Here is a 14,789-nt window from a genome sequence, read left to right on the forward strand (position 1 = left end):
CAGCTAAATTCTGCCCTGGTGTGATTATGTCCCTTCATATCAGTGGAGAATCCATATCTTGGGTGGATTGCCATGAAGGAAAAGAATTAAAAAATTACATATATTTAATATTGTTTCAAAAATCCAACCAAATGACAAATACAGTACCCTGAGTAAGATTTTTCTTGTTAGCAAAAGCCCAGCTGTTAGTCAGAAGGGTCTACAATGATAAATAGAAGTCAGCAGGTGCCCTTTATTTCATTTCACAGACACATGGAAAATTTGGCTTATCTCCAGGGAGGCCTTCCTCAAACCCATCAGTCTGTGGTACTGACAGTGCTAGTCCCTCTCATGAGTTTTGTAATGAAAACAAACAAATAAGATATTCCTGGTAGCTATTTATGCATGTGTGTTTTCCAAAGATAATTATGAACCCTAGCTGAATTTGCAGCAGACTAGTGCCATGGGAACTACTGTAAAAAGAAAGTCAAGATAAACTCAGAGAAAGGAAAGCAAAGGACACAGAGATAAACCAAAATGGCATCATTATCTGGCAAAGCGTGTTTTTTCCTAGAAGAGGCTCCCTTTAGTGAGAGAAAAGGAGCACTCTACTATTTAGTGTCGTGCTGCAGTCCTGGAGATGAGCTAGGCATGGATTTAGTTCAAGTCTGTGATCCTGGTCAGACTCAGGACTGGCCCTGCACAGATGTATTTACAGCACAAATCCGAGGGTAGTACCAGAGAACACAGCCAGGCTTCTCTGGTTTTGGCAGAGTCTGAACCACAGCTTTGCAAATCGTCTCATTGAGCTGCCTTAATGCAAATAATGCAAATACAAAGCCTGCTGGGCAAGTACTTCTATTGGAGATTGTTTCATGCAGCAGCTATTTATATTTATATTTATATTTATATTTATATTTATATTTATATTTATATTTATATTTATATTTATATTTATATTTATATTTATATTTATATTTATATTTATATTTATATTTATATTTATATATTTGCCACTCAGGGCTCAGCAAGAGCTTCCAAAATATTCCTCCTGTCAATACAATACTGGCCCTACCCAAACCCTGCACTTTACTCCTTACGTAGGTGAGGTCTCAAGACACAAAGCATGAGGGAATCAATCTCCTGACTCACGTGGCACAAAGGCTTCTCCTGTTTCAACACTTCCATCTAATTAGATGCTTTAAATTGGCTGAATTATGATCTGCTGTCTTGTTTAACTCGAGGGAGGAAGAAATATACAGGAACAAATATCTTCTTCGGGTTGTGGATTTGTTATTGAGCTAAAGACAACTGATTTTTCAACTGACAAGAAGCAAGAATGAAGTCTAAGATAAAGAATCTCAAAGAAGAAGACTGATTTCCATCTTCCAGTGAAGCAGGCAATCACTATCACAGCTCTTACATGCTTTTACACGCTACAACTTTTAAGTGACTCACAAACAGCAGATCATTTTCCTCTCCTTTTGTCCCCAGCTGCTCAGCCTGCCTTAATTAGCTCCTGCTTTGAATGCAGTTCCCTCTCCCTTCCACACATGCTGCCAAAGACCTCAGCTGAGAAAAAAAAATTGCAGAAAATCATCTTCCTCTCATCAGTGATTCATACACTTATGAACTTGGTCCTTGCTCAGCTGCCTATCCCAGATCCCACTCTGTTCTTTGCATTTTAGTCAAATGCCTCAGTCAAATGCCCTTTAAGCTCCTGTGTGGCTCTGTGCCCACGATAAAAATGTATTTCCTCTATCTACCACCCAAGCTTACTTCCATTTTTACTTTATTCCTTGTAAATGTGTTCCTGTCTTCCATTTGCTGTGCCCTGAACACTTTATGAGGGCTGGTCTCATAAAGCTCCCAAAGCTTTCCTCTCTCCTTTCCTAAACAGAATCTGTTTGTGTAACCTCCTCCTAATTCTTCCTTGGGCTGTACAGGAAATTATCTGCCCTCCCAGATTTACAGTTTAGCCTTTACCATTGCCTTCTCCACCAAAGGTAACAAAAATTAACTAGGAAGAAACACAGCCCTACAGCAGCCATTTGAGAGTTTTCAAGCAGGACAGAAGATAAGGATGAAGCCCTAAAAAAAGGACAACTCTGAACTCTCATTTCTTCACCATAAAATTTGCTCATAATTAAGACATTCTTGCTTCTTCACACATTTGTGGCCTCATTTTGAATTTCTCCATCTAATGCTATTCCAGTTTTTCCTGATTTCACATTTTCTTGAGAATTGTTTTCAGTTCTTTTCCACTGGAGGTTTGCAATTGTACAGCACTTGGAAATCCTGAATATGAGGAGCCCAGAGTGCTGTAAAATATTTTGACAGATTGTTCTTGGAATCAAAACATTTCACCTGAAGGGCATAGTTTGCTTGGGTGGAAAATAACAGCTCATTTTCTTATGCAAAGCAACTCTGTGGCACACTGAAGGCACACAGAGTTATTCACATGGAAAAAGATCAATTATTCTGTGAGCTGCCCATGCTGTGCAGCACGGTGGGAAGGGGGCATTTACATAGTGCTGTGATTAGGCTGAATTTGCATCCCCCTGGGACAGGCCTTTCCATGCTCTGAGGATGCCAGCAGTGCTTGGATCATGCTGGCTTCTCCCAACATAAGGGATGCACCCAAGTCCCCTGGGCTTCACTGCTCAGGGCAGCCAACGTTGGTTTTTCATTCTGCTGAGGTTGCCTTGTACAAACCGGCACTGCCCAAGCAAATCTGTGCATGGAATGGAATTACCAGAGGAGCATTAACACCCTGAGCCTGCTCCAGGGAAACAGCAGCACATCCACTGAGGTGGGAGCTTTTCTCACCTTGTGCTCAGGTGAGTACCAGGCAGCCCTTTTAGGAGCATGTGGAACTGGAAATGATTTCTTAGGTTAATAAACCAATGGTTTGAATATGTAGCATTGCTTTAGACTGTTGTGATTAGTATCCAGGTCAGAGGAACAAAAACTGGCAGGTCTTAATCCCCTCAACAGCCAGTGGCTTTTCATGAAGGAAGATAATTCAGCAAAGCTAATGCCTAAAGACAGTTAAAGAATAAAAGGTGACACCAGTAAAAGTCAAACTGTGAGCCTGAAAGTTCTGGAGATTTAAACATTTAATAACTCAAGGGTCCTTAGCAAGTCATATTGGCACAGTTGGGAACGTTCAGTCAGGTCCACACTCCCTTTCCTACAGTTTCAGCTCTCCCATGTCATCGAAGGCAGAGGACTCAGAAATCCATAGCCCAGCCCTCACAGGAACTGAAAGGTTAAACCCCAGGCCTGACAGATAAAGAGAAAAATGCCCTGCAGTGAGCTGAGCAGGTAAGGGCTCTGCAGGTCCAGTCCAGCTCTGAGGGAGCTGAAGCTGTAACTGAGTGTGTCAGCTGGCTCCAGATCCACAAGTTTAGCACTAATCCCATGAGCCATTTCCAGCCCATCTCTGCTACCTATTCCTATTTCCTTTTGTTTGCTGGGTGCTGGTTATTATGAATAGCCAACACACTGGCACGAGCAGCTGATGCATTTGTTTTATAACTAAGATCACTTTTTCTCCTTGTGACGTTTCAGTGAAATATCAGTTTCTTTCCAGACACTTAAGTTCCAAACAGAGAGGTACAACCAACTGGTTTCTATGGGAAACTGAACTTACTGATTAGTGAACTTATTTTCCTTGTCCCAGTACAAATACCACAACAACTCCATTAACCTGCTGCACACCTGGAATATTTTCAGCTTGCACAGACTGAGCAGTCACTGACAGAATGTTGTGCAGTGATGAGAGTCCCTGACAGCTTCTTTATGCTTTTGTGGATTGTGAGCAGTGCCCCTACAGTGCAAAAGCAATCCAGCTGCATCCATGCAGTTACTGTGTTCTAGAATATTCCTGAGTTCAGCCTAGCTCTGTGGCTGCTAAGACTGGCTTGAAAAATATCCATCAGTCCTGAAAAATCTTGAAGAGACATTCATGCCTGCTTCATTCAGGCTATTAGGCAGAAATTTAAAACATTCATGTGTGGCACTATCTGGAGTTTTGTTTTGAAATAAATGTATATAATCTGATGATATTAATAAAAAATAGGCACAGATCCTCAACCTTCCCTCTCATAGTTTCACAGGAGTTACTGGAACTGTGATATAACAATGATAATACCTCGTTAAAAAAAGCAAAATGCACCAATTTATGGTCACAGTTCTAAAGAGGGTGAATAGTAGAACCTCTGGGATTAGACACAAGGTAAACACTGAGAAATTAATAGAACCAGCCAAGAATTATGAGTTGCCTAATTTAGTGTCAACTCTGTCCTCACAACTGGACTGACTTTTCTGGCAGGGCACAGTTAAAAAATTCCAGCTGTAATTGTTTACACTCTGCCCAGCCAGAAGCTCCACAGATAAATATTGGTTGGATTTTGAATTATGTTTATTCTCTTTTACCAAAGCTCAGGCCTGGGACTGAATCAGGCACAAAGGGTTGGATGTCAGTACAGATGCTGGAGGTTTTCTCCCCTGCTGAAGTTAGTCTCACTAGCACAATGCACAAAGGGCTTTTGGTCCTCTCTGGCACACAAGGTGTACTCTGGAAATAAGAGAAAATAACCAATTAAGCAAAATAAGAATCACAGAGGAAAATCAGGATGATAATTAACATTTCTGTTCTTCTGCTATAAGGTTTAGAAGCAAGCAGATGCAAAGCTAAGGAATTACCAAAAGGATTCATATTTTGCTACCAGGAATCATTTTTAGTAATATGAGGAACTAAAAGGGCATCTTAGGTCATCATTTCTAGTGTTCTATTAACAAAGACAACAATTCAAAATAATCTCATAAATATATCAAGCTCTATCTTCAAAGTATAGAGGAATAGAGAGGGCAAAAAATTCTACTGGGAGTCTGTAAAAAAACAACAGTTTGTGAAGCCTTATTCTGGTTTTCAGTCTGAATTTGTTCACTGGCTGCTTATATACATTTTTTTCTTTTGTCAATATAGCCATTATGCTAAATAATTATTTTTTCTCACCAGGTTACCTCTCTGTTTTCAGAGGGCAATCATAGCTCCTCTCTGCTTTCCTCTTAGAGACAAACTGGTCTTTCATTCCTCTCCTGCAAGACAATTCAGTTCTCCTGCTCGTCCCAGTAATGCACCTCTCCATATCTGTTTCCATCTGATTTCATCTTCCTGGAGCACAATTGACCACATTTACTGGTTTTTTGTCCCATGTGAAGTTCACCAAATAGATTGGCCTGAAACTTCTTTCACAGATCTGCAAAAGGTAAGGGTAAGGGATAACCTCTTAACATTGCTAAGGGCAAAACGTGGCATGTGGTGCTTGGGCTTTTCTTTCTGACCATAGAAGGTGGACATGGCTAAAATCAGAAAGATCTTCTCAGGCAGGCAGGAGGCAGCTTTTGCTCATGACTGCACCATAGAGGAAAATAAAATGGAACCTTCAACTCACTCCTAAGACTGCTCTATTGGGTGTAAAACATTTTAACTAAGACAAAAATCCCTAAGTTGGGACAGCTGGCATCCCACTTCCTCAACCACTGGAAGTTTATGCCAAGTGGAGACATTGAGAACCAGGGTAATCTGAATAAAGGATTTGGCCTCAGGACAAGATTTGGAGGGAGACAAGAAATCAATCAGTAAGGATTGTTCAGGAGAAGGAGGGACAGCAAGGGTTATACAGAGGAAGCAGAGCTGGGCATGAAAGAATAGTTATCAAGCGCAAGAGACAAATTACACAGACCAGCAGCTGGCCACAATCCCTTCTCAGGCAGTTCCAGGGAGCAGTAAGGTCCCCCCTGGGGCTTTTCTCAGGCTGAACAACCCCAGCTCATCAGACCTGTGCTCCAGCCCCTTCAGCACCTGCTCCCCCTCTCTGGACTCCTCCAGCGCCCGTGACCCAGGGCAGGAGCGTGTTGGCATTGCCCCCAGCCCTTCTGTGCTGTGGCCACTGTTAGCTGAGGATGGCACTGTCTGGAAATGGGCCATGTTTCTGAAAGAAATGATTTTAAAGAAAGTGTTGGAAAGGGTTTGTCAATGTGCAATGTCCTGTTTGCTTATCCACATGCTAACTGTATTGTTCCTGCTGTCACATTACCTTCAGCTTGAAGATCAGTCAGGAAAAGAAACTCTGCCTTCCCTGAGACAGTCAGACAGACAAAGAGTGGAACAAAAAATGCCAGTGAAGTGAGTTGCTGTTTATGGCTATTTTAATTGTAGGAGATTTATGTGGCAGGATGACCAAGTTTGAATAATCTGTACAGCTTTATTTTCCTTCCCCCTTTGAAGGGAATATGACTATTTTGATTCCTTGTTGTCATTTCTGCTTGCCATTCCCATTCAAGTAATTCCCACATGGTCAGTGAGATCATTCCCTGAGTGGTGAGTAAATATTAAAACAACTAATATTACCCATAAGAACAAGAAGCAGAACTCCCTGCTTTAGCTTGGTCTTTCATTTTGCTTTTTTGCTTGACAAGAAAGCTAATAAGCATTTAATAAAAATCCTGAAAATTTGTTACATATTTTATAAAAGTTTCTTATTGTCACTGAAACAAACTCTCTGCTGATTAGTTCCATCATCACATGACGTCTCAAAAAGTACAACAAAATGCTATGTTTAGTTTTCATTTGTATTTTCACAGACTTGATATATTTGCACTCCAGCTTCCCCCATGTACGTATATATATGGACTTTTAAATATGCACAACCTTTTTCTTACTTCAATGTAATTGTTTCACTGTGGATACAAGTAAATGGAGAGCTGCAAAAAACTTGTTTTATTTAAAGTGCCACTGCCACCATCCCTTGTCAGAATTATAACAGAATATAACAGAAGTAGAACAGACACATAATATCCAGACACTGTTTTATGATCTCTGCATAAATTTGCAATTGGAAATTACCATTACTGGTGATGCTGAGAGGTGGCTGTGGAACACAGATCTCAAAGCAGCCTCCATGATTCAGGGAGCAGGGTTTTGACAGCTGAGCCCTCAGTCCCCACCTTAGGAAAAGCAAATGTTTTTTACAGAACTTGGGAGTCCTTGGGATATTTTTTTTTGTGTTGAGTTTTTCCGTTTCTATTTTTGTTTGGTTGGTTGGGTCTTCTTAAGAAAACTGGCAATATTTTATATAGAATGAAGTGCTTGCCCTCATGTCTAGCAGAAGCCTACAGCAAGTTGCAGAGGAAGAGACAAAACTATGAATTTACTCGGTTATTTATACCACTGAGAAGCTCCTTCTAGGCCCATGTTTCCCACTAGTGTTAACTTGGTAACATTTTAGATAGTTCCAGTCATTCCAAGCAAAAAGTGCCATATAAATTAATGCCTAATCCTTTTAAACTCAATAAGTAATTCAGTACACTCTCTAGAACATTCCTATCTCTCCTATGCTTTATTGGAGCTCCAGCAGCTTTAGGGGTATTTTCAGGATGAAGAATGCAGTCAGCAGCAGCCAGATCCCTGTTTTTCCCTGGGAGGGATGAGGGTGAGCCCTGTCCCGAGCAGCCAGCCCGGGCTGCACAGGGCAGAGACCACAATGCTATTTTCAGGGGCAGATGTTGTTTCCACAGGTCAAACGCTGGGGAAACCATGGCCTGGGCTGAGTCTGTGGATACAGTGCTAGCCAGCAAAGGTAAGAAGTGATGGAAAAATACAGGTGTTTTTAAAGCATCTGTCATCCCAGTTGCCAAACATTTCTGCTGGGTTTTCAGCTGCTCTGCAGCTCAGCTCCCCGCGTGCAGTCAGAGCTGCTGCTGGACTGGTGCTGTCCTGAGAGCTCTGGCCAAGCTGCAGGCACTGTCTGCCTTCTGGCTAATGCTCCAGGGCAGGCAGAAATGCTGTGAAATACTTTTTATTAAGGTAACTGCTAAATTCCCCTTGCAATGGTTTCATTTTTCATAATTTCTACACGTAATAAACCACAAACGTTTTCTTAGGGATTCCTGAGAAATGCATGTGCTGTGCAGTGACTTCCAGTCAAACAAATTGACATATCTGAAGTCGCTTCTCCCAGAAATGCCATTTCTACAGACCTGATACCACACACCACACACAGCTTGGAAATTTCCTTGCCCCTGCCCCATTTCCCTGTGGCAATGTGGGGCCTGGACCCTGGGGTGCCTCCACACTGTTCCTGGATAGCAGGAACTTGACTAACACAATTAAATTTGGGTGCTGTCAGCTTTCTTTACTCAGAGCTTCTGATTTGGATTCATTTTAAAACAGTTTCTTCCTAGCAAACCTTTATTTGTTTCATTCTTCCCCTTCAAAGTGAAAAAAGTAAAACAATAAAAAGAGGAACAAAGAAGTAACCAGGAGTCCCTCTTTCATCCAAGCCTTAATCTTTCCTTGCAGGGATTTGGGAGCCCCATTTGGGCAGGGAAGCTCAGCTGTGGGGGGAACACACCAGCACAGTGTGACCCACAGGTCTATTTGCTTCTCAACCCTGGGGTCAGCCTCAAATCTCTGATTTCCCAGCCACTATAAATCCTTTTGAAGACCAAAACCTCCATTTCAACAAATGTACCGGTGCTAAGGAGACCAAACCCCAGCAGCAGCTGCTGGGAGCAATCCTTGCTTGTCTGCTCACTGAAAAACTCTCGGAGTAGTCCCCTCATCAGCACTGTAATTTAATCTATTTATTTCCCCTGCAGCAGCCTCTCAGAGCTGAGATTAGTTTGTAAAGGAGTGGCAGATAGATAGGTTACACTGTACACACCCTGTAAAAACAGATATATTTACATATATGTACACACACACACACACTCGTGTGAGTATGCACACACACAAATTGCACTGGCCATTCCATTTCCCCCACCCACCATCTGATGCACTTTCCCCAGAGGGTCTGGCAGCTTTTCGGACGTTTTTGAAGTCTGAGTTCAGTGAGGAGAATGTGGAGTTCTGGCTGGCCTGCGAGGACTTCAAGAAAACCAAATCCTCCACCAAGATCGCCTCGAAAGCCCAGAAGATTTATTCTGACTTTATCCAAGCTGATGCTCCAAAGGAGGTAAAGGTTTTTTCTGGGTGTGCTTTGGGTACTGAGGATATGGATGAAGTGGAAAGTTCCAGACCTCCAGGAATGACAGAAAATACAATTCAGCCTGGCTGAAATTCCCATTTTCATGCCCATTATTCACCAGGCAAAGGCCTTGTGCAACTCTGGGAAGCAAAAATGTTGTGGTTTACACTTCACACTCTTCACACAGGAATAAGTTTACCTCAGCTTCTGAAATTTCTACCTGAAATTCTAAGGGATTTTATGCTCAATAGAATTTATTTTCTCTAGCCATTTTTCATAATGCAGGAAGCACTATTTCTTCCATATTTATGGTACCAGAGTATTACTATGTTTATGATTGCATTTGTTCTTTTGTATAGGTATTTTTGACATGATGAGAATGCAAAAATTTCCATCACAGAATTCTATTTTATCATTATTTCATTACCGTGAAGGAATAAATTGCTCATTAATCATTATTCACTTTCTGCACCCTAAACTTTTACACTGTTTTTGCCTTTGCTAGCAGGAGTGCTTTAAATGTCCCCATGTCTTACACATGATTGAAATCCATATTATTCTTAAAACAAAAAATCCTTAAAAATTAATAGGGCCAAAATCTAAAATGATGCCGAGTGCCTTCACTTTTAATTTACCCTCTGATGATTGGTACTTCACAGGATTTGATTTGGCAGAAAGATGAGAAGGAAAAGGAAGTTTTTCCCTTCTTTTTTTCGGTGATTCCATCTTCTTAAGAGCCAAATGAAATGAAGAATTCAGTCTGCTAGAAAAGGAAGGGATGAACTCCCTGTTTATTTGCATCAGTTGGCTTATTTGGGAGGAAATTCAAATGTCCTGGGCACAAACAGATCTCAGCTTCCCGAGCAAACTGACGCAGCTCCTTTATTCCTACAGGTTAATATTGACTTCCATACCAAAAACGACATCTCCCAGAACATCTCCAAGCCCAGCCTCAGCTGCTTTGATGCTGCTCAGAGCTCAGTCTACTGCCTCATGGCAAAGGACTCCTTCCCCAGGTTCCTGCGGTCAGAGCTGTACAAGGAGCTGCTGAGGAAGGAGCAGGACAGGAATCAGAAGAGGTGGCTCCCGTTCCTGTGAGGAAAAGCACCGAGGCTTTGTGAATTGATAACGTCTCCCATTGTCACTCTGTACAGATAATTACTCATTATTAAAGTGCTTGCAGAAGCCACTTTCAAGAATCACCTGTGCCAGTTTGTTTCTAAGTACAAATTACACATGATGCTTTCTAATAACAGTAGAGAAATATTCAAGAAGCAGGATGGAATATGCTAGAACCCTTGAGTTACCTTCCTAATAAAAAAGTTTGCCATTGTTACTTTTTTCCAGTGTTTACTTCATTTTTCAAAGAGATTTGAGATTTTAAAGCAGAATACTTTGGTTTTCTTGTTTGCTGTTGATTCCACGTTAGAAGTATGGCCCCCAAAATAAATCCCTTTCAGGAGATTCGAACACCTTTACTCCTTCATTTGTCATTTTATTTGTAGCTTGCAAAAAATTTTAAATCCTCTTTTAAACATGTTTTACATGAACTCAAAACAAGAGATGTAGAAATATGGTTGATAACACACTATGATAATATTTAATAAATAGGCAGCTGCTTTATCACAAATGTTCTTGGCAATCAGAGCAAATTAATGTTTCATAATACAGCTGTCTTCTGGAAGAAGGCCCTCAAAGTTCTTTGTGTTAATTTAATTTTTTATTGAAAAACCTCATTTATTAATTGCACAGGCATTTGGGAAGAAAACCACAAGTGAGTAAATCTTCCTTTGTACATTTCCAATTAATTAATTTTCTTTGCTTTTCCAAATACATTGGTGGCACTGTCCCCCCATGTACTCACGAAGAAATCATTTCATTAATTCCTGCCAATGAAATTCATTTACTAAGTTCATTTCAATAAAATACAGATAAGCAGAAAAGTAGGGATAAATAACTGTTTTAGGCTGTAAAGTAAACATGTAAATCAGGATTTACTGAAGAAAGAATACTTTAAACCATACAGGGAAGAAATAATCTCCATATGCTATGCTACGGAAAAGAATTCTAAATACAAGGGACAGCAATAAGATTTTTCAAGAAGAAAAACATGATAAAAAATAATGTGTACCATTATTCTCATTACTGCATGAAGCCAGCACCAGGAAGCACCAGGTCCACACCATGTCTGGCTCAGCCTGGGCTATCAACAGCACCCTCATTGTCAAAAGAGGCGAGATTTCTTGACACTTTGCATATGACATTAATTTGAATAATTGCACAGTGAAGAACCATGCATGATTTTAACAGAATTTAAATTAATTTAGAATGTTTTTAAGAGAAATGTACAGGAACGGCACTTCTAGGGGGTATCCCCGACTCAAGGGTAAATTAACAGTACTAATTACTGTTCTAATTAAAAGTATTAATTCTTAATTAATTCTAATTAAGTACCTCATAATGAAAACTTTGGTACTTTTAATTGACAAAATTAATTAATAAACTTTTGCTGTTGATCAAGCTTCACAAAATTTTTATTAATCTGTTTCAGATGCTAAACATGAGATGAAACTTGGCGTGATTTAAATAAACGATCACTATAAATTCCTGTGTATCCAAAGGCAATTTGGCTGCCATTCACAAGAAATTTCTCAAACTCTCAGAGCTCTATCTGCCTATAGCACAGGCAATTACACAAAAGCATCTACAGCATACTGAAATGCTTTGGGTTTTAACAATCGGATTCTGAAAATGTCTGTAATGTAATTTATCATTTAAGCATTATAAAAGACCTGTTTCAGAAAGTGTTTGAAAACACCCAGGTGTGAAAGATGGGAGGCAGTAGTCTTTATTTCTCTTTATTTCCTAGGTCTAAAACTGCTGCTTCATTCTCCTACATCACCAAAAAAAGGTCACAGCTTAGCATCCATGCTCTGATAATTTGACTTAGGAAAGGCCAAGAACAGAAGTGTGTTTTAGGGGATTTAGATTGAACTTTGCCAAAAAGACTCAATCTTGCTCAGCACAAAAAGGCAGATTTATCCAAAAAATCCTACCAAATAGAAATGAGAGTAAAAAATGCAAAGTGAATACCACATAATAAAAAAAATATATAAAACCCCAATTTCTTCATGCGGTGCCAATCCTAAAGCTGCAACAGCAGCTAGACACAGAGATCCCACCACATCCATGACAGGACCATCCCAGGTTTAAAATTAAAGGCATATAATCTATGTTTTCATTCTAGTAATATATTGTATATTTATAAAATATGCATAGAAAAATAATAGGCATGTACATAAATATAATAAATGCAGATTTGTCCTCAACACAGGACTGATACCAGTGTTCTTCTGAAGCTCAGGAGCACAAATTAAAGGCAGGCAGGTACATTTTCAGCTGCAGACAGCATTATGTGGCACTCTTCTTTATGTCTTGTCAAAGGTTTGTTAAATTCAACACTTTCTGTAAATGCTGGAGAAGAAAACTCAGTATTTTCTCTTTTGCCAGAAAATTCTCTGCTAACACTGTAATGCAAAGGCCCACTTGAGCAGACACATAATTACAGGCTTTGCACGAGAACCTCTGGGCTTTTGTCTGGATTTGAGCCAAAGAGAAAAGATCCCACGGTGGAATTCCTGGAGCAGTGTCTGCTGCTGAATAACACAGGCATCACTCTGAGAAGCCACACAACCTGTGAGGAGGATTTCCAGTGAGCCATTTCCAGTGCAAGGCTCTCCTGGGGCGTTTGGACTGATGGCAGAGCCCAGGGTCCTGTCCCCAGGGCTGGCACCCCCTGCTCATCCTCTTCCTCCCTGAGCTCCCCACTGGGAAAACAGGGCCCTTCTCACATTGCCCTCATTTTCTGGGTACAAAGCTCTCTCTTGGTGACACGTGTGTGATTACTGACCCAGCCCATCCTTGAGAGGATACATCTTTTGAAATGAACCTCAGTCGTGGAAAGAGGCAAAAACAGCTTTGGCAGCAGCTGAATTTACCCCAACACGAGCTGGTGTGGCTGAACCCTTCCAGTGAGCAGCAGTGACAAAATGTCCACTTTGCCAACTTCCCTACACCTGCACATCAAAGCTGACCTGATGTCCTGGCTCCTGTCCTCCTCCTGCTCCACACACCTTCAGGGATGCTGCAGCTGTGGGAAATCTGTGAGCCACGGTCCATGAGCCAGGGGAACGGCCCCTGCTCCCCTCCTGGGGGTTAGGGCAGACACAAGACAATAAAATCCAGCCTGAACTAGACACAGAAAAGTTCCAGGAATTCTGAAGACTACACACCAAAATTAACCTTTTTTGATTAAAAAGCTCCCTGGGTTTTGGGGAAGAGCAGCTGCTACATCTAGACTTTAATGCAATGTCTTAGAAAGGGAAATCTTCCATTTACAATTTGACTCCCGCAAGGACAAGGCAGGGGAATTAAATTGATGAAATCACCGGAATATCTTTATTTCTGGATGATAATTACACTCTGCAGTGCTGGTAGAATTTTAAAGCACATTATGGATCTGAAATTGAAGTATGGTTTCTGCCTTTTGGTTTAAATACAAGGCAGGGAGAAAACCATGAAGAGAGGCATTGTCACAGTTGTTGACACCAATTAAAGGTCTCATGTAACTCGAGAAGCAGCCTGTGCTCATTAAGAAAAAATGAAATTGAGTAATGAAGAAGAGATCCTCATGCATATTCACCTTCATTCAGCAAATAGTGCACTGCCTAGGAACGATAATTGTCTGATATGGTAATTTGGAATTAATTTGAAATATTTAGTAACAGAAAGTGTTTTGGTGAACTGACAAGTGGCACTAAAATTACTGCTAAAAGCTCTACTTTAAGTATTCTGAATTCATTTGGAGAAAAAACATCTCCCAGCAAAGTTTCTTTTCCATTTTTTCCCAGCTTTTCAACTTCTATAACATTAGACCCTGGAAATTCGACTCAATGTTTTATTACATATTTCAAAGGAGGCCCTGGATGCTTTGATCTTTAGTAAGAAAAATGAGTCGATACTAGATCAAATGCTTCCCTACTTAAACCTTAGGTTTTTATATTGTTGCTAGGGTTTCTAGCTGCAATGACATAATTTCTCTGTTCTAAAAGAGACATTATTTTTTTCCATGTATTGCATGGGTTAGGTTATTTGCATATAAAATGAGTAAAGCTGGGTTTGTCTCTCAGTCCATATCTGTTTCCATTTAGGTTTGCATGGAGGTTATTTTTACTTCTATGAATAGTTTCCCCACTATGCATAACAGTCTTGGAAAGACAAACAAAAGCAAGTACTCAGTAAAAACTGTAGGGAAAACATTTTTTCCTAATACAGTGGCTACAACTTAACAGGATCATAAACCAGGGAAGAAGAAGAGGAGGGGAATCCTTAAATAAATTGTTTCTTGAATAATTTCAAATATTCTATGCTTCTAAATAACATGTTTTCAGGGAGAGAATAGAAGAAATAATGTAGTTAAATTATTTGGTATTTTGGACAAAAAAATGTGTTGCAGAAACCCCTCCAGGACTCCAGGTGCATGGGGAATACAGCAAGACAGGATACAGGGAGATTTCCCAGCCCAGTCTCCCACACTGGTCAGTCACCCCAAAGCTGAGATACACTGGATTCACCTTTCAATTGTTGGCCAAATTCCAGCAGCAAAAAGACTTTTATTAAAATGCATTAATTTTTATCCCTCCAAGATTTAGAATAACTGCACTGCATAAACTGCAGGCTACAGAGTCCTTGGTCTTTAGGCCACACCACACA

The 14,789-nt window shown here is 40.4% G+C and overlaps 1 protein-coding gene across 1 annotated transcript; it reads left to right on the forward strand.

The window, feature by feature from the left end:
- The first annotated feature begins 2,632 nt into the window (after positions 1-2,632).
- RGS21 (regulator of G protein signaling 21) lies at positions 2,633-10,481 on the forward strand. The gene is made up of 5 exons (XM_058843124.1): positions 2,633-2,819; positions 5,006-5,255; positions 7,567-7,628; positions 8,839-9,005; positions 9,912-10,481. The coding sequence occupies exons 3-5, from the start codon at positions 7,586-7,588 to the stop codon at positions 10,113-10,115; spliced, it is 414 nt and encodes a 137-aa protein (XP_058699107.1). The 5' UTR covers positions 2,633-2,819; positions 5,006-5,255; positions 7,567-7,585; the 3' UTR covers positions 10,116-10,481.
- Positions 10,482-14,789: the final 4,308 nt, after the last annotated feature.

This window comes from Poecile atricapillus, chromosome 7, assembly GCF_030490865.1.
Source record: "Poecile atricapillus isolate bPoeAtr1 chromosome 7, bPoeAtr1.hap1, whole genome shotgun sequence".
NCBI lineage: Eukaryota > Metazoa > Chordata > Aves > Passeriformes > Paridae > Poecile > Poecile atricapillus.